The 18,973-nt window shown below is 34.4% G+C and overlaps 1 protein-coding gene across 2 annotated transcripts; it reads right to left on the reverse strand.

Annotated features, from left to right (window-relative positions):
* Window positions 1–384: 384 nt before the first annotated feature.
* Window positions 385–18,156, reverse strand: LOC149902390 (sodium- and chloride-dependent glycine transporter 1-like). Of its 2 annotated transcripts, XM_090110336.1 has the most exons (13): window positions 17,979–18,156; window positions 17,442–17,607; window positions 9,324–9,611; window positions 8,868–9,021; window positions 7,092–7,224; window positions 6,025–6,159; window positions 5,844–5,947; window positions 5,483–5,720; window positions 5,161–5,289; window positions 4,513–4,722; window positions 4,095–4,268; window positions 3,386–3,562; window positions 3,006–3,140 (listed from the first exon to the last, which is right to left on the reverse strand). In XM_090110336.1, exons 1-12 carry the CDS (start codon window positions 18,057–18,059, stop codon window positions 3,422–3,424), a joined length of 1,953 nt encoding a protein of 650 aa, XP_089966462.1. In that variant the 5' UTR covers window positions 18,060–18,156; the 3' UTR covers window positions 3,006–3,140; window positions 3,386–3,421. The 2 variants fall into 2 exon arrangements, with proteins under 2 accessions (XP_089966461.1, XP_089966462.1); XM_090110335.1 differs by lacking the exons at window positions 4,095–4,268; window positions 4,513–4,722; window positions 5,161–5,289; ... (6 more) ...; window positions 17,442–17,607; window positions 17,979–18,156 and having other exon boundaries at window positions 385–3,140; window positions 3,386–3,525.
* Between the last annotated feature and the right edge of the window lie 817 nt (window positions 18,157–18,973).

Consider the following 18,973-nt stretch of genomic DNA (forward strand, 5'->3'; position numbering starts at 1 on the left):
ACAAATTGTTTGACTTCGCTATTTTTCCGACGAGTTCGACTAACGCCTACGCGACTAAGCCGCCGGTACCAGCGTTCACACCATCGTTTTTCTTTTTGTCATTGCGTACTAAGACCCCTGTAGAACCGCCATCCTGTTACAAATGACTCGAAATTTTGTGTCAATATCTCCCGGTCTAGTTAATGTAAAAGTTATACGTATGTTAAATGTGCAAATATTAAAATAAAGTCTCATCTTTTTCAGAGGAGAAACACATATAGTTTAATTTAAAATCCCTTATATATATAAAATAAAAACTAAAAATAAAATGTTGTTTTATTTTATTTGCTGACCATACACTACTACAAACGCAAAAATTTCTCCAAGCTAATTTACCTGTATTTAATTTTACATTTATATTAAGGTACATTAAAAAGTCAAAGAAGTAAAATACGCTAATGATAAGATAATAAACGTAAAGTATAATATTTTAAACCTTTATAATAAAATTTTCCAAAAAAGATTATTTTCAAATTGCTATTATCTGTAACTACCCTGCGTTCTTAATATTCTCTCATCATGATTTTTTTTATGTAATCATTATTATTATTATTTGACTCAATTAAATATATTTTAATAAAATTGATTATAGGACCAGGAATAAAATATTTTAAAACAATTTCTGAAATTGACGCTGTATGAGACGAAATTAATTAATTGTCTCTAAAGTTATCAAAAATTGAAAAATAGCAATACCCAATACCCATAATATTGTCTATGAAAAATATTATTTTAGCACCCCTATCTTCAAGATGGCCATGCAAATTACTTTTCAAGTATTTATAGCACAGTTACACCGGCAAATTTTTTTTTTTTTATAATAATCTTAAATTTATTTTTTTACACTCAATTCCTTTATGAATAACCTAAGTGAGCAAATAATATTATACTGTATAATTTTGATATTAAGAAAAAATAAATTTGTTTAATCTCCCGTGTCACCGAGAAAATCAATTTTACGAGAACCACGAACTTTTTATGTCGATTGTACCTATGTATCCCGAAATATTTTTACCTATTTAGATGTTTTATACCTACGTTATTTAAAATTTCAATTTATTGATATGAACTATTTATTTTTTGAGACTTGATTTGGATGTAGTTGGTTTAAGTTTTGAATCGATTGCCTTTGAATCAATCCCTGACGTTGAAGCCGCAGGTTTACTAATAGCTGTTGGGGTTGTTCTCACTGTGGAAATAACCTGAGTCACAGACTTATCAGTTTGTGCTTTGGAAATGCCTGCAGTGTTCGACGTAGGCGTACCTCCAATTTTTGTTTTTGAAGTTGCAACGATGTATAATGGCGTACTTACTGGAATATTACTACTCGATGTAGATGCAACAGAAGATTGTTTCAAATTCAAGCTTTGATTTTCCATGCTTGAATTGGATTTTGTTTTATTGCTTGTTATTGTTTTACTGAGTGAAGTGGGTATTTTACTGGCCGATGTCGGTGGGGGAGATTTAGTAGCATTATCGATCTTAGATACGGAACTAGTTTTTGCTAATTTAGAAGAGCTAAATGGTTGTGTAGAAGTACTGGCAGTTAAAGTTGTTATTGGTGTTTTTGTTACAAGATCTTTAGTTTCATCCTTAGCATCTTTAGAAGTAGAAATTAATGTTACAGTTGACATTGCTTTTGATGACCCTGCTCCAGGCCCTTTAGCATCGCTAGAGGGTTTTGATAATGAGGAAATATTGGACGAAGATTCTTTATTTGAACTAATTGCACCAGTGTTAATAGATTTAACCGTTGTCACTGACTTAGAAACCGGTGCTGCTGTGGAAATAGTAGCAATCTTTTCCGTTCCAGATGCACATGCCATTGGACTAGTTTTTACGATTTTCGTTTGAACTGTTGAAAGCGTAGTTCTTTTTAAAGTATCAGTTTGGATTGAACCATTAGTTTTTAAAGGGTTCGTATTCGGTGTATCTTTCGTTTTTATCGGTTTTTCTTCCGACCTTTCAGTATTTATTTTTTTATTTTCCGATTGTGACATATTTGAGTAATTTGTTTCTTCAACGGCTGCGTGTTTCTGACGCTGTAATTTTTTTAAGCTACTTGTACTTTCTAGTTTTGTATCTGTCGATTTTTTATTGTCGTTCATTATTTTTGAATTTATTTTAAACTCATCTTTAGTTTTTTGCGAGTCTGTTTTCGTTATGCTTGCAGTATCATCACCAGATTTATTTTTCATCTGATGACTTTGTTCTCTAGGAATACCTGTGTAGAAATATGTAGGTAAAGGCGTTGATACTGCACTGGCAAGTGTTTTGGACAAGTTCTTAATATCTTTTTCTAATATCTTGTCATCAAACTTGTTTGTTGGTGATTTTTCAATGACTTTTTTAGTTTCATTTGTCATTTGTCCAGATAGACTTGAATTTACTTTAGATGTTGGTTCATTTGTAGATATAACCGTTTTAAAATTACTACTTTTGATAAAATCAGCTTTAGTTGAAGCATTACTTAAAACGGGTGTGACATCAGCTCTAATTAAATTACTTTCGGCAGTTGATAATATTGGAGTAGCGGATACATGAGTGGAGTCCATTGTTTTAGGTTGACTATCTGCATGAATCTTTGCAGTTGTGAAAATTAAAGCGTTTGTATTGACACTGTTAGATGGTATATCATTCATTTCAATAAGTAAGGAGTTTCTTGTTGTACTACAAGATGAAGTCATGCTTGTGCTTCCAAAAACATGAGTAGTCGGACTACAAACTATAACGGAATCTAAAATTTTACTACGCTCATTGAAAACACTTGTTGATATATTTTGCGCTGTCGTAACAGGCTTGCATAGCTTCCCGCTCTCAATGTCTTTGTCTTTATTTTTAAGAATATATTCTTCTTCTTCATTTATTGAATCAGTCTTTGTTTTCGACAGTGAATATTTGGCACCTTGTTTGGCAATTTCAGGTTTATCTTTGTACGTCTGTAGTAATGGAACGAGAGCAGTATCGTCAGACTCTGACTGACTGAAGTTCTGAACTTTCTTCTTAATTGAATTTCTCTTCTTTGCACTTATATCAGACTTTCTGATATCATTTTCCACTCCGCTGTTTATAGACATTGTGTCCCCAGTATCTTTAGATGTCTGCAATAAGAAATTCTAAATATAGGCATGTATAACAATCAAAGTTAAATTAAACAGAAGACTTAAGGCAGATCAAACGAATTTCAAATTTCATTTAGCGTGAAATATAATTTTAAAATATTAAAGCACAATCCTTCACAGCACGTCACACACATCCTATCCCATATTCAATTTTCTTTACAGACCAGTACGGCACCTGTATTCTATTTCACACCTTAAGACCTAAATAATAAGGTCGATTATACCTTTCGCATAACAGCGAGCGGAAAAGCCTGTGGGGGTCAAGCGCCTCGTTCGCGCAGCACGTGGCGGCCGTGCAGCAGCAGCACGGGGGGGGACAGTTCGGTTTCACCCGGGAGTATTACGGTACTGCGCTGTGCTGGACCCCATTCGTCCGTCGGTTGCGAGAGGAAACGCGCTTTCTGGAATTTATTTGACCTCAAATAGCCATATAGAACAATGAAGTAGGTCAGTAAAAAAATTCGTTACGAGATAACTATCCTACTACTATTATAAAGGCGAAAGTTTGTAAGTATGGATGTATGGATGTTTGTTACTCTTTCACGTAAAAACTACTGAATGGATTTGAATGAAACTTTACCACAATATAGCTTATACATCAGAATAACACATAGGATAGGTTTTATCCCGGAAATCCCACGGGAACGGGAACTATGCGGGTTTTCCTTTCAAAACGCGGGCGAAGCCGCCTGCGGAAATCTAGTTTATTATAAAAAAATGTTATAAAAGTTTGGTTATAAAGGTAAAAAATATTCTTCTGCTTCTAAACACAGATTTTTCTAACAAATTATATCGTAAGGCTGATAGATTAAACGTGTTAAACAATTATAATTTTAAAAAAGGTTACTTGAACCTCAAAAACAACACACTAACAACAACAGACACGCTAGCAAACTAAGAACATCCGTCGCTTACGACCAACAAAATACATACCTGCATAATAGTAAGATCGTCAGGGCCAGTGCAAATCTTGTCAATCGCCATCAAAACCACAACAAGTATGGGCAACATCCCGATGATCCAACCGACCGCATCCGCCCACATCGGATATACATAATGCCCATATGTTGCGGGCTTATATTCAATCCAGTTAAATGCCAGTATGAACTGGAATTAAATGGGAAAATTAGAAAACATAAATTGTATACGCATAAGCACATCTTTTTTAAAATACTTTCTTTATAGTATTTTTGATCTAAAACTTTTGCAATACATATTATTCAAAAGGAAATGTATAAAATATAATAAAAAATAAAAATACGTAACACCTCTTATCTGTATAACCTAAAAGTATTAAAATACAATTAAAATAGCCTTTTGCTATAAATACGTAAGAATATTTTTTACTCACAATTAAAGCGGCTGGCGTAATACCTCTCCACATGGTACTCCAGAAGCATAGCCAAGTCTTGGATTGACGGCCAATCATCCGCTCAATGTCATGGCAGAATTTCTCAGCCCCATAGATCCACGCAATCAGAATACACTCGCCAATAGCAATTATCAACACAGACCAATTAGCCGCATATTTGTCCATTAATTGCAACCAATACATTCCGCTCTGAAAATTTCCAATTTATAATTTTGAATAAAACCGATTACGATAATCGAAAAATGTCATAAAATCCAAGTCGGGAAAAATGTCCTGAAAAAGTATAAATTATGTTGGTGTCTTTTTTATAGGAAACATATATTAACGTAGTTTTTAATGTTTAATGCGGGGTACATGAAGAAGAAGAAATTGCTCTAACCACCGGACGGCAAGGACTGCATAAATACCTACCATTTGTTTAACTAAATAGAGCAATACGAACTTTACCTGTAGAAAATATAAATATATTTGTTACAGCAAATATGTAATAAAATTTATCTAACAGAGTGGGGTGAAAAAGTATATGGCTCGAGACCATCATGAACTGCTATCACCGGCGATGGATGCAAACAGAAGGTTTTGCCAGTACAAAATAAGCTACATTATAGTATGCATAGAGCTACTTACGTTAGTGGTGAATATAAGACCGCCGAGATAGCCAAAAACTGCTACAGTTAATACAACCCACACTTTCCTCTCCCTAAAGTTTGGGAACCTATCTAGTATAGCGGTTGTCACTGTCTCCATCAACGCAAACTGAAAATAAAGCACTTGTTTTACGAAACTCTGGTCAGGTATTCGAAATATATTTAAATTTAGAAAATGAGCTTAGCATATTAAATCTGATGGAATTAGATAAGATCTAGGCTTAGAAAAAAAACTATACCTACAATAATAATAAAAAAACTCATCAATGAAAATCAGGCAATAAAATTGAAATATAAAATACCTGAGAATCAAGTCCAAGAGTCAACAGCATAAAAAAGAAGAGAATGGACCAAAGCGGTGAGAGCGGTAGGCGGGTGACCACTTCGGGGTACACGATGAAGGCTAACCCCGCGCCCTGGTCGACCACCCGGTCTACGCTCACATGCAGTTCGTGTGCAAGGAACCCGATCACAGAAAATATTACCAAACCCGCAAAAAAAGAGGTCGCTATATTCGACACAGCGACAATAAGAGAATCTCTGTAAAGGAATGTCAAATGCATCAAAACCTCGTTAACACGAAACAAAAGCGTCTATATTTTTAGAAAGTCTCTTGCATTATCAAGCATCTTATAAGCGAATACGTTCACCAGGTATACTTACAGGTAGCAGTTATTTGAAAATTTATTGTAAGATGACAGCGTAATCAAGCCACCCCAAGCCGGACTTAAAGCAAAGAATATTTGCACTGCTGCGTCACCCCATACCTAAAACAGTATATATAATACACATTGGCTTCATCATTTCTTCTATGATAAATGTTAAAACTGTCGATTATTCTAACCTGGGCATTAGCCAGTTGACTAAAATCTGGAGTGAGATAAAACAGAATCCCTGTTGAAGCTCCCGGTAGAGTGACGCCACGGAAGAACAAAATAACCAGAACCACGTACGGAAACAGCGCTGTGAAGTAAACCACCTAGAAAGATGTTGATAATTTGTTTATTTTACAATGTACCTAAAGGTTGAGAAGGAAATAATTTAGTCAAGGTTTTGGAAGTGTTGGAAAAAGTTATTTTTTACATGTTAAAAGCGATTATAGCTAACAAGTGTTATGTACTTCAAAGTTCCCCTTATGCTACGGCTACACTACCTTACCGTCTACCGGGCTGTTACCGCAATAATTATGGCATTAAATTACCGTCTAAATTACTGCATGAACTGGTGTGGTTACACTAGAGTTTACCTAGATATGGCGGTAATTATTGCCATAAATATTTTTTCTTTTTCAAATCTTCAATTGAACTTGAAAATGATATTTTTTTTGATACGACGCCACGCATCATTATGTACACTGCGATTTTTATAATTTTTTTGTCGGGTATCCCAAAGATACGGTTCGCATTGAAATAATTCTAAAAACTCGAGCGCTTTCTCATTTGTCCACTCCATGTCGGTCGATACGTGCGTTGCCGGCGAGCTCATATTGCAAAATGGACAAACGTCAAACGGTAGTGTGGCCGCAAACGCAATAATTACCTACCGCGGTAATCTTCTTTGATGTGCGAAAGAATACCGCCCCCGGAGCTATTGCCTACCGCCATTTGGCATATTGATTGGCATTGTAGAATTATGGCCATAAGTCGTGGTTACACCTAGGTGTTGTCAAAGTTGTGGCAATAATTATTGGCATATCACGGTAGTGTGGCCGTAGTATTACAACCACTTTTACGTGGTACCTCAAGAAAATCCCTTTATGATAATCACGGATGTTTTACCAAATTTCGTTCAAAACCCTTTCAGTTTTTTATGTAATTGACAAACTAACATCTATCATCAATCTTTCGCATCCGATTACACATAGTGTTATGAAATGTATTGCTTCTAATTAATACAATGAAAAAATGTGACCTTTCCCGATGACTGCACTCCTTTGCACAAACAAAGGAAGACGATAACCCATGCTGCAAACAAGCACGCAGCTAAGCTCCAGCGTATACCACCTATCTGTTGGATCCCTGAAGATAGTCCAAGTACGTGATTCCTAAAATATAAAGCAAGTATTAATCATAAAAATCGATATATTTTACCGTTTAAGAATTTATTTTTGTACCCTCCAAATGGAAAATTACGAACACTACAAAAATTAACGGTTACCTATCTTAATCTCGAATTTTAATATTCCGAATATCATAATCCAGAAAACGTTTGGACATTTTTTCATAACCCCGAATTTTAAAATTTCGAAGTTTTGTTTGCCATATAATCGCAACTCCGAATTTCATTTGCCCATTTCTTTATTTGTACGACGTTTTACAATCCAGACGAATGAGTTCCAGACATACGAAATCTAGATGCACAAAATCCAGATGACCGTAATCCATATGCACGAAAGCCAGATTTTTAAAACACAAATTTTTGAAATACAGTTAATTGATATCTAGACAAACAATGTCCAGATTTTTGAAATACAGTTAATTTATATCCAGACAAACAATGTCCAGATTTTTGAAATTCAAATAAACGATATCCAGCAAAACATAATCCTTCCAGGGGGACGCAGCACGAACCTAACCTAACCTTCTGAATAGATTTTAACACTATAACCTTTCTGTAATGGGCAAATAAAACAATATCGAGTCGGTTCTGGCACTCGCCGGCCGCTGCCGCGGCACGCTCGCTTCGCTCGCTCGGCTCGTGCGTAGGGGCTCACAGTTCAAACCTAACCTAACCTACTGAGTCGAATTTGACACTTAAACCTTTCTGTAATGGGCAAGTAAAACAATAGGGAGTCGCTTCTGGCACTCGCCGGCCGCTGCCGCGGCACGCTCGCTTCGCTCGCTCGGCTCGTGCGTAGGGGCTCACAGTTCAAACCTAACCTAACCTACTGAGTCGAATTTGACACTTAAACCTTTCTGTAATGGGCAAGTAAAACAATAGCGAGTCGGTTCTGGCACTCGCCGGCCGCTGCCGCGGCACGCTCGCTTCGCTCGCTCGGCTCGTGCGTAGGGGCTCACAGTTCAAACCTAACCTAACCTACTGAGTCGAATTTGACACTTAAACCTTTCTGTAATGGGCAAGTAAAACAATAGCGAGTCGGTTCTGGCACTCGCCGTCGTAAAACAATAAATTTACTTACTGACAATGTTTATTTTTAGTCGATAGTAAAGGTATAATCACGATTGTATGGAAATCAAATAAAAAGATTATGAAAATCTGGCAATAGTTTATCTGTTATACGATTATATGGGAACCAAATAAAAAGATTATGAAAATTTGGCAATAGTTTATTTGGAAAATGGTACGATGGGAAACAAAAAAAAGTATTCTGAGAATCTGGTATAATAAGATCTGTATTATGAGAATACGGGAAACAAAAAAATACTTTTTAAAAATCTGGTTTTGGTGCATCTGGAAATTGATTCATATGGGAAATTAAAAAAGGAATTTTAAAAATTTGTCATTCATTACATCTGTCTTTTAAAAGTTCTAACAACCGTTTTCGGGGTTTTAAGATTCGGGTAATAGAAATTCGAGTTTTTAATAGGTTACCAAAATTAACTCATTGACGTATTAAATTGAAATTAAAATAAAAACAGCCTAAAATTAAATACCATTTGTAAGTTACTACAAAAGAGCATTAATACTTTAAAACGTTGACGGTTTGAAGAACAAAAAAGCTCTTACGAGAAGTACTCTTCAGCGGGTGGTCGCCTCAACGTGACGTTAACCAGAGCGGATAAGTTATGTAATACAGCCTGGGTTTGGTTGAAACATTGCCGTAAGTAATAAGTTCCATTTTTCGCTTCACATTCATCAGCTGCTTCGTACGAGTAGCAAACTAAAAGTAATTAAATACGTTTAATGAATGAGTTACACACAGTAGCATTGTGCGCTGTGTTATTTATATTTTTGAACATTGAAATTCAATTCATTTGATATAATGTTATTAATGGTAAATGTTTCTTGCTTTCCCCACAAAAGGCTAAGTCATATTTATGTTAACTGAATAATATTTATTATAGTTACATTATTTTTTGTCAACAACTCCGGAAATTTTTAAAGAACACAAGCTTTAGAAGATTTAAGGATATGTTATGGATATGTTTTATAGTAAGATGTATATCAATTGAAACTACTCACATTCAGTACTCCAATCGGCGTCACAATTCTGCCACGGCAGCTGATAAAAGATGCTTACAAAGGAGACGTATATATAATAGAAAGTCCAGGCTATGATGATATTGTAGTACAACATGACTATGGATGAAACTATAACCATTCCGTAGCCAAGGCCACGGAACAATGGACAAAATCTATTATACACTGCGACAGGACCCAGCGCTGCATACTGGCCGAAAGATAACTCCATGAACATGAGCGGCAAACCAGCAATTATAAGCATCACCGTGAAGGGGATGAGAAATGCACCTTAAACAAAAAATAAATAAAGTAATGTTTTCCCCTTAATATTTAAGAGTTAACGCGATGGTAGTCATACCAGATAATAAATATTATATGACTCTATGTCATACATAAAAAATATTCATAAATAAATCTCTACATAATAAACAGAGTGCTAATTTGTTCCAGTTAAAAATTGAAACAAAGTATAAGTAGGTACAATAATATTGAGATGTTTCTTACATCACTATTCTTCACTATTATGTATTATATATTAATAAACATTAATTTTATCGCTGGAAATAATTAGAACCGTGGAGATAAACGTTGCCTCGTTAGAGCCTATTAGCACAGTATTACCATCCTACAGTATGGCGACGAATGTACTTGTGCAGAGAAACGGAGGGGAACTGGCGGGGGGTCGGGCGACGCGGGCCGCTTAATGCAATCACGCTGAGTTTGCATTAACTATCGCGAAAGGAAGACGCAGTCGTATTTTTTGTGCAATAATTTTATTATATATAGGTACTTACATATGATTATGACGCGCAAAAACTGTTCCGTTTACGGATGTAATTCTACATTGAAATCCCAGAAGGAAACAATATTTCAGAAAGATTGTATTAATTGTATCTGTTGAATTAAAATCAAAGCTATGTATATGTTGTCCTCATTATTTTCTAATCAGATTGTACATCCCAATGCGAATGCATTACTTAGTTAAATGGTATAATATACAATTAAGAACATCCAAAAATAAAGTGTCCACGTAAATAATATTTAGCAGTGCAATATCTGTAATTATATATTTATGAACAAATAATTACATCAGATTTAATAATCGCAATTATTTTGAATGTACATATGAATAAATGATTTCGTCATAATATTAATAATCAAAATTGTTTTATTTCCCATTTGTTGCAACCCTAGCGTATTTTCGTGTGGCAGCGTAAGTACCTACGTTGGCGGCGGCATCGCGCGACATCAAAGGCGATTCCTTACTGTAGGAAATAATATTGTACAGGTAAATTAGCTTGGAGAAATTTTTGCGTTTGTAGTAGTGTATGGTCAGCAAATAAAATAAAACAACATTTTATTTTTAGTTTTTATTTTATATATATAAGGGATTTTAAATTAAACTATATGTGTTTCTCCTCTGAAAAAGATGAGACTTTATTTTAATATTTGCACATTTAACATACGTATAACTTTTACATTAACTAGACCGGGAGATATTGACACAAAATTTCGAGTCATTTGTAACAGGATGGCGGTTCTACAGGGGTCTTAGTACGCAATGACAAAAAGAAAAACGATGGTGTGAACGCTGGTACCGGCGGCTTAGTCGCGTAGGCGTTAGTCGAACTCGTCGGAAAAATAGCGAAGTCAAACAATTTGTAACACAAAAATTTTAGAATTTACCGATAGCCCATAAAAAAGAAGTAGGCGGCAGTGGCGTGCCTAGGGTATAAGGACTGGGCAAGCCCAAATTTTTCAAAGTGTTTGATGGGTACCCTTTTCATGAATAAGATACCTACCTAGGTATACTGTGTAATTATGTTCGTTATAAAACTTAAAAAAAAACGTGAACATATTACCTACATACCGAATCAAATCTTTTAAATTTTCACGCGCGCCCTCAAACAGTTGAGTCAAACGTTTATCATTAAAATCGATAAATTATATAAAACTGTATGACATTATATTATTAGTAAAATTGTACAGATTATTTATATATTCTAATTCAAAACGCCAATCTTTCTGAAGGAAAGATTTTATAACATCGGAATTATAGAAAGTAACTAGGTGTTTGTTTTAGAATTCAATTAAGTACCTAACAGCTACTTTTCTATGGCAATTATTGATACCTAATACAGAAAGGCGTTCTTGGCCAAATAAATACTTATACGTATTTCTTAATAATTAATACGTACCTATGAATACGATTTAACGATGAGAAAGCACGCTCCGTGGAAGAACTACCTACTAGGTATACAGTACCTATTTACTAGCAGGAATCGTAACTAACAAAATATGTGCAAGTTTCAACAGCTGGGGAAAGGCTTCTTCTAAGTAATTCTCATTCATGAAATCGTTCGTAAACATTACAATTAAAATTTCGTATAAGTGACTTACTAGTTTCGGTAATGCACAAATCGGGAGTTGGTTTTGATGAAGAAATTAATTGTTTTTCAGTAAAGTTTAATGATTTTACCTTTCCCCCGCTGAGCACAAAGCAAACCACCACAATTTACAACACAATCTGCTGTCGCGACACTTATTTTACCACAAAATTCGAAAAACTTAACCTAAATTACACCGGTATAATCACCCGCTCAAACAAACTATAACTTATCAATAATATTCACGACGTTCGTTCGCGCAATCGTAACTATCTTCACACTGTTAAAAAGCCGGGCCTTTTTTCCCTTAGAAATTGCTATAGAGTTCTATAGCTAGGTATGTATCTACTCCGACGAAATTTCATACGTTAGAAGAGATGAGCGCAAAGCCCGGTAAAAGCCCACGCGTGCAAGCGAGACACCGCACTATTTATAATCCATCGAATTTAGGTTGTAACGTCCAAATAAAAGGTACGACCTTATTACGATAGCAAGAAGGATGAAATTAAAAGTTTACTCGAATTCGTCATTGTTTTATGCTAGGCGTATTATACATATTATATTATATTGTAGGTGAGTTTTCATTGAATTCGGAGTTGCTCATTGCGCGCGAATATTCAAACGTGAATATAGGTATTTTCCTGTCTCTTAGCGAATTTCTAAGGCAAGCCGGGCTTTTCGGCTTGTATGAACGTACCGCCACTGGTAGGCGGTAGTGTCATGCCATACTTTTCCGGTGTGACTTACAGCCCGCCATACCGACGCGAATGTGTTGATTTAAAAAAAAAACAATTCAACCATTTGTACCAGGCTAACTTTTGCACAGGTAACCATCGTCGTGCAGCCATTTACGAAAATCGCCATGCCATACTTTTCGGACGATTCCAAATGGTCGCCATACCGCCGAAAATCTGCAAATTTTTTTTTCGCCGAACCATTTGTACCACCCTAAATTTTTTTTTCAACAACTCCTGAATGATTATAAATAGAAGTGTGATAATGCCATAGCTGTGGGAGGTGGCGAATGTGTTAAAGATTTTTTTTTATTGTAAGATTTTATTCGTATTTTGAACGATTAGTAACAGTATGGCACTAATTTTTCCTGTAAGTTTGAGGTTCAACGAATATAAATACAAAATTTCAAAGATCTAGGTGGTGGAAATCTTCACTTATATAAATTAATACTAAATTATTTTTTTAAGTATGGCAGCACTTTTTCCCCCTACTAGAAGTATGGTAAATATAATAATGGTCACATTTTATCAAATACTCTCCAAAAATCCAAATGCAATACTGGTACAAAAAGTTTGGCGAAAAAAAAAATTTTTGCAGATTTTCGGCGGTATGGCGACCATTTGGAATCGTCCGAAAAGTATGGCATGGCGATTTTCGTAAATAGCTGCACGACGATGGTTACCTGTGCAAAAGTTAGCCTGGTACAAATGGTTGAATTGTTTTTTTTTTTAATCAACACATTCGCGTCGGTATGGCGGGCTGTAAGTCACACCGGAAAAGTATGGCATGACACTACCGCCTACTTCTTTTTTATGGGCTATCGGTAAATTCTAAAATTTTTGTGTTACAAATCGTTTGACTTTCGCTATTTTTCCGACGAGTTCAACTAACGCCTACGCGACTAAGCCGCCGGTACCAGTGTTCACACCATCGTTTTGCACGCCTCATAAGCGAAGCGTTGAGGTGGGTACAGACTACTGTCACTTCGCGCAAAACATCTGATTTTTCAAACTTAAAATGTCTTTATGTATCATACATTGCACTTGTAAGATAATACATACACACACATATTAAGAAAAAACACTATTTTTAACATTCATGATATTTTTGATGTCATTTTTGTTATTTAAACTAGTTAAAAAACAGTTTAAAAAAGTTCTGTCTTGGACGTCCGTGTGTCTGTATGTGCGGAGGATTTTCTTGTTAACACGATAGCGACCCAAATACTTTACTAATCGAGTCTTTTTTTTTCTCTTACGCTTGAGTATGCTCAGGAATAGAACCCTTTCATTTTTCAGGGTCTGATTCGATGTGGTTTAATTGTTATTAAATAAACAAAAATAATAATTAATAAATAATTATTAAAAAAAAATTATGAGGCGTGCACTTTTGGATTTTCCAAACTATTTCTTTTTGTCATTGCGTACTAAGACCCCTGTAGAACCGCCATCCTGTTACAAATGACTCGAAATTTTGTGTCAATATCTCCCGGTCTATACGTAATAATTATAATTTTTGAATGAAATGTGTGCTTTATGTTCACGGTACCAAACGACTGCACGTGGCACCAGCGGACAGCGTAAACTGGTTTATTCTGGTTTTGTGCGTGTTTCCACTTTCCACTATCAAGTGACGATTTATTTATTTGTTTTGTTTCGTAATTATTATGGTCAAATATTAATTATGAAACAAATTATTATGGACACGATATTTTATTGTTTCACGGTAGTCGCCTTGTCGTTTGCTCAAGGACGTGAAATTGAATGATATATTTTTTTTATAAAGTCAAAACCATTTTCTTTCAAATAAAAACTTGTTTTTATTGAAAACAAAAGTGTTGCTAGGAATAAGTATAAAATTAAATAGTAATGTTAGGATATCGAAACATTTTTGTATAGGCCAGAACGATATAGTGGAAACGCGCTCTAAGATCTGAGTAATATACACACCACTACATATGCAAAAATTTCTCCAAGCTAATTTACCTGTAATACTGTGCTATTAGGTAACCGTCACACGTGAGTATAATTTTTCACATCAATTAAGGTAGATGTTGTAGAGATAATAATTAAGACTTATCGGTCAATTAAGGAAAGCTGGCATGTTCACAGTACTCACACTTATGCAATTTCACTTACAGTATGTTCAAAAATAAATGCGACTCTAGTTTCATTTTAGACTTGAATTGTAAAATGGGTGCGTTGTAGATAAATATATGCAAATATAATTATGAAAGCTCTCATAATTTACCTGTAAAATTATAATTTAAAAGTAAATCAATTAATGAACTTAATTATTTATTCTTATAATAATCAACTGGATAAAAGTATTAGTAATTATTCAATTATCAAATAATAATTAAATTTCAGGTCATAAAAACAATACAAATAACACGTGCGCTCACTCCCACCACACGGATGGTTGTTGTTTGGCTTATTTTTTTTAATAATGTGATAACTCTGATTATTAATTAGTAATTTGATTTTTGAAAAAAAAAATGCCGATTTTAGTCAAAATTTATATTTTTCTAACAAGATCCTTATAATTCAAATTTCCACCTTGGTGAGAAAAATTGACATTTCTAATGAAAATGAACAAAAAATTAAATGATTTTATTAAATACTGTAAAATAGTCTATAATTCTTCCATTTACTGTATCAAAAAATTCTTCATAGATTTTTAGATATTCGTACTACACCAATTACATCACCCTGTATTTATAAACAATTGCAAAATATGACACATACATAGGCCGGGAGATACTGACACAAAATTTCGGGACATTTGTAACAGAATGGCGGTTCTACAGAGGTCTTATTACGCAATGACTAAAAGAAAAATGATGGTCAGAACGCTGGTACCGGCGGACTAGTCGCGTGGGCGTTAGTCGAACTCGTCGGATAAATAGCGAAAGTCAAACGATTTGTAACACAAAAATTTTAGAATTTACCGATAGCCCATAAAAAAGATGTAGGCGGTAGTGTCATGCTATACTTTTCCGGTGTAACTTACAGCCCCCCATACCGACGCGATGCGTTGATTAAAAAAAAAACAATTCAACCATTTGTACCAGGCTAACTTTTGCACAGGTAATCATCATCGTGCAGACATTTACGAAAATCGTAATGCCATACTTTTCGGACGATTCCAAATGGCCACCATACCGCTGAAAATCTGCAAAAAAAAAAATTTTTTTCGCCAAACAATTTGTACCAGTATTGCATTTGGATTTTTGGAGAGTATTTGATAAAATGTGACCATTATTATAGTTGTCATACTTCTAGTACTTAGGGGGAAAAAGTGCTGCCATACTTGAAAAATTAATTTATTCGTCACGTTTCAAAAATACGACTGTACAATACGTAAAATATTTTTTTTCAGTATGGGATCATTATATTCTGTTTGTATACAATTCTACCTAGAAAAAAATATCGCAGATTGCAAACATGGGGCGGATGATTGTAAGACTTAAGCCAAGACGTAAAAAAAAATGAAAAGAATTGGCGATTTGTACCAGTACGGCATTTTTGGAAAGTATATGATGCAACGTGACCATTATTATATTTGCCATACTTTTAATAGAGGGAAAAATAAGTGCCATACTGCTACAAATCGTTCAAACTACGAATAAAATCTTACAATAAGAAAAAAATCTTATACACAATCGCCACCTCTCACAGGTATGGAATTATCACACTTCTATTTATAATCATTCAGGAGTTGTTGAAAAAAAATGTAGGGTGGTACAAATCGTTTGGCGAGAAAAAAAAATCAAAAATCATCCGAAAAGTATGGCATGGCGATTTTAGTAAATGGCTGCACGACGATGGTTACCTGTGCAAAAGTTAGCCCGGTACAAATGGTTGAATTGTTTTTTTTAATCAACGCATTCACGTCGGTATGGCGAACTGTAAGTCACATCGTAAAAGTATGGCATGACACTACCGCCTACATCTTTTTTAAGGGCTATCGTGTATCTGTGTGCGTTTATTTGTGTTACAAATCGTTGGACTTTCGCTATTTATCCGACGAGTGTGACTAACGCCCATGCGACTAGTCCGCCGGTACCAGCGTTCTGACCATCATTTTTCTTTTTGTCATTGCGTACTAAGACCCCTCTAGACCGCCATCCTGTTACAAATGACCCGAAATTTTGTGTCAGTATCTCCCGGCCTAACATGTGCAATGTGTAAATGTGTTGACGTTCCAGCTCTTCTTAATATACCTATACGTGGTTACCACGGAATAATTTATAATATTTTATACTTTTATGTAGGTACGGCTAAAATTTCGGATGGAAGGCTTTTCATGTGTAGTAATCTGAGTGCCATTAATTTTCAAATCTATTAAAGTTAATAATTTTATTTCTTTGTATGTGTTTCTGTATTCCCATAGAATTAGATGAATAATGGAATATGTACCTACATTTGTTTAAAATTAATAGTAAATATTATTTAATTACGTATAAGTGAATAAAAATAGCAATAAATAAACAATTTTCGTAAAGCACCGTGGATATTAGAAATTAATAGAGATGAGGCCGTTTAAAAATGAGTACGTTAAATACCCTTACATACAAAGCGGTTAAATATCACATGTTTATGAAAAGAATTTTCATACGAATGAAACACAAACCGACGATTAAGTAAAGTGCTTTGCACTACGACAGAATCTTGTTTTTTGTTGAAAATATTTTCTTAAACACGGCATTTCACTTTTGAATAGGTACAATAAAGAAAGTGAACAAAGAGTTTTTCATGTTCGGTAAAATCGTAGATTACTTAGTACATTATTGTATTCATAATCACTAATTAAAATGTTGTCTAACTCTATATATAAAAAGGAATAATAAATTAAGAGCATTGTTTTAAATAAATTGTATAATGTAAATATTTATTTACCTATATATTTTAACTTTTTAAATCCGGAAAAAATTAAATAAATATAAAAGAAAACAGCTTTTAAATGTAGATCGTAAATAGAAATAATATCTTACCTCCTCCGTTATTATAGCAGAGATATGGGAACCTCCATACATTTCCTAATCCCACGCTATATCCCAATAATGATAGAAGGAAATCAAATCGACCCGTCCAATTGCCTCGCTCAGGTTCCGTCTCTTCTTGGTTTTGCTCTTCTTTTTTTAACATCACTTCACTGCACTGTTGAATTTTAATTTCAAATTGAATTAATTAGGTCGCCTTTGGGAATTCTTTAAAAAATCGATATTTGATATTTCGAGATAGATAGGTACTCGATTTTAAATGTATTAAAGAAATAGCCTAAATAGGTGAGCGTTTTAAAAACATTACAAGTTCAAAATATTAAAATAAATGGATATAATATAATCATAAATCAGCAATGATAAAAAATAAAAATATTTATTTCTCAAATATTGTTGCGCTTGTTGATTTTTGAGACAAATTTTTAAAACTGTATGGAAAAGATTGGGATTTATATTTTTTTTATTCAATCATTGAACCTACCTCAACGTATACCAAAAGTACCTACACAAATTACATAACATACTCACGTCGGAGTGCGTATTATCCATTTCTGATTTATTTTTTGTCAATGTAGAGATAGATGTTTTAGAACGTTTCCTTGATTCCATGATGTTATTATTCCAATATAATTTTCAAATTATTATACATGTTTTGCATGTTATCGGAAAACACTTGAGCGCTGAACACACCGAAACCGCCGATCGCCTCGCGAGTCGCACCACATAACACTGCTGTATGGGATCAGGTAAAAACGAGCGTGAATGGGATAAATGATATCATGATCGTGTGAACGATTATTATAATCGAATGTTTTAATATAATAGGAACTAAAAGCTCTCGTATTAAACGTACATTAAATTAAAAAATACGAAACGCAGGAACGCGCAGATGTCAAGTTTCGCATCGACCGAACTCTGAATGAACATCTAGGTCAATATCAAGCCTCCTCCTCTGCCGCGCACCCTCCAGCTGCCCTGTCATGGACCGTCACTCCGGCCTTCCAGACAAAAATCATATGGAAATGCTCTCGTGAGGCTCGCATTCAGATTCAATCTTGATTTTTATTTTTCACTTGAGTAATTTGTTCTTTTATGTGCACTACAATAATGTAGTTAGGTACATACTTAAATAATTAATCGATTTTCATGAAAGTAAACATCTTAAAATTTTACTTTATTGTAGCAATTAATTATAATGTAATTGTGATTACCTACTTGGCGCTTAATTAATATTATAGTTAGTTAGGTACCTATATTATAAACTATATTTCCTCCTTTTAAAAACTCACTTCTGATAATACACCAAACTCAAATACTTTTTACCGATAAGAGATAATATTATATAGGTAACTACTTATTCAAACTTAAAAATCAATAATCATTGAAGCCGTTTTGAATAAAAAAACTCCAATGTAAGATCTCAAGGTTATTTCCCGCATAAATTAGATTTGCAAATTGCAAGATCCATATCTAGGGGCTCGGGCAAAGTGGGTGATGTTAGTATGGTAGGTCGCTGAAGTGGA

This window comes from Colias eurytheme, chromosome 15 (genome assembly GCF_061535395.1).
Source record: "Colias eurytheme isolate Ceu_HAF_F1 chromosome 15, ilColEury1 Martin Lab GWU primary, whole genome shotgun sequence".
NCBI classification, from domain to species: domain Eukaryota; kingdom Metazoa; phylum Arthropoda; class Insecta; order Lepidoptera; family Pieridae; genus Colias; species Colias eurytheme.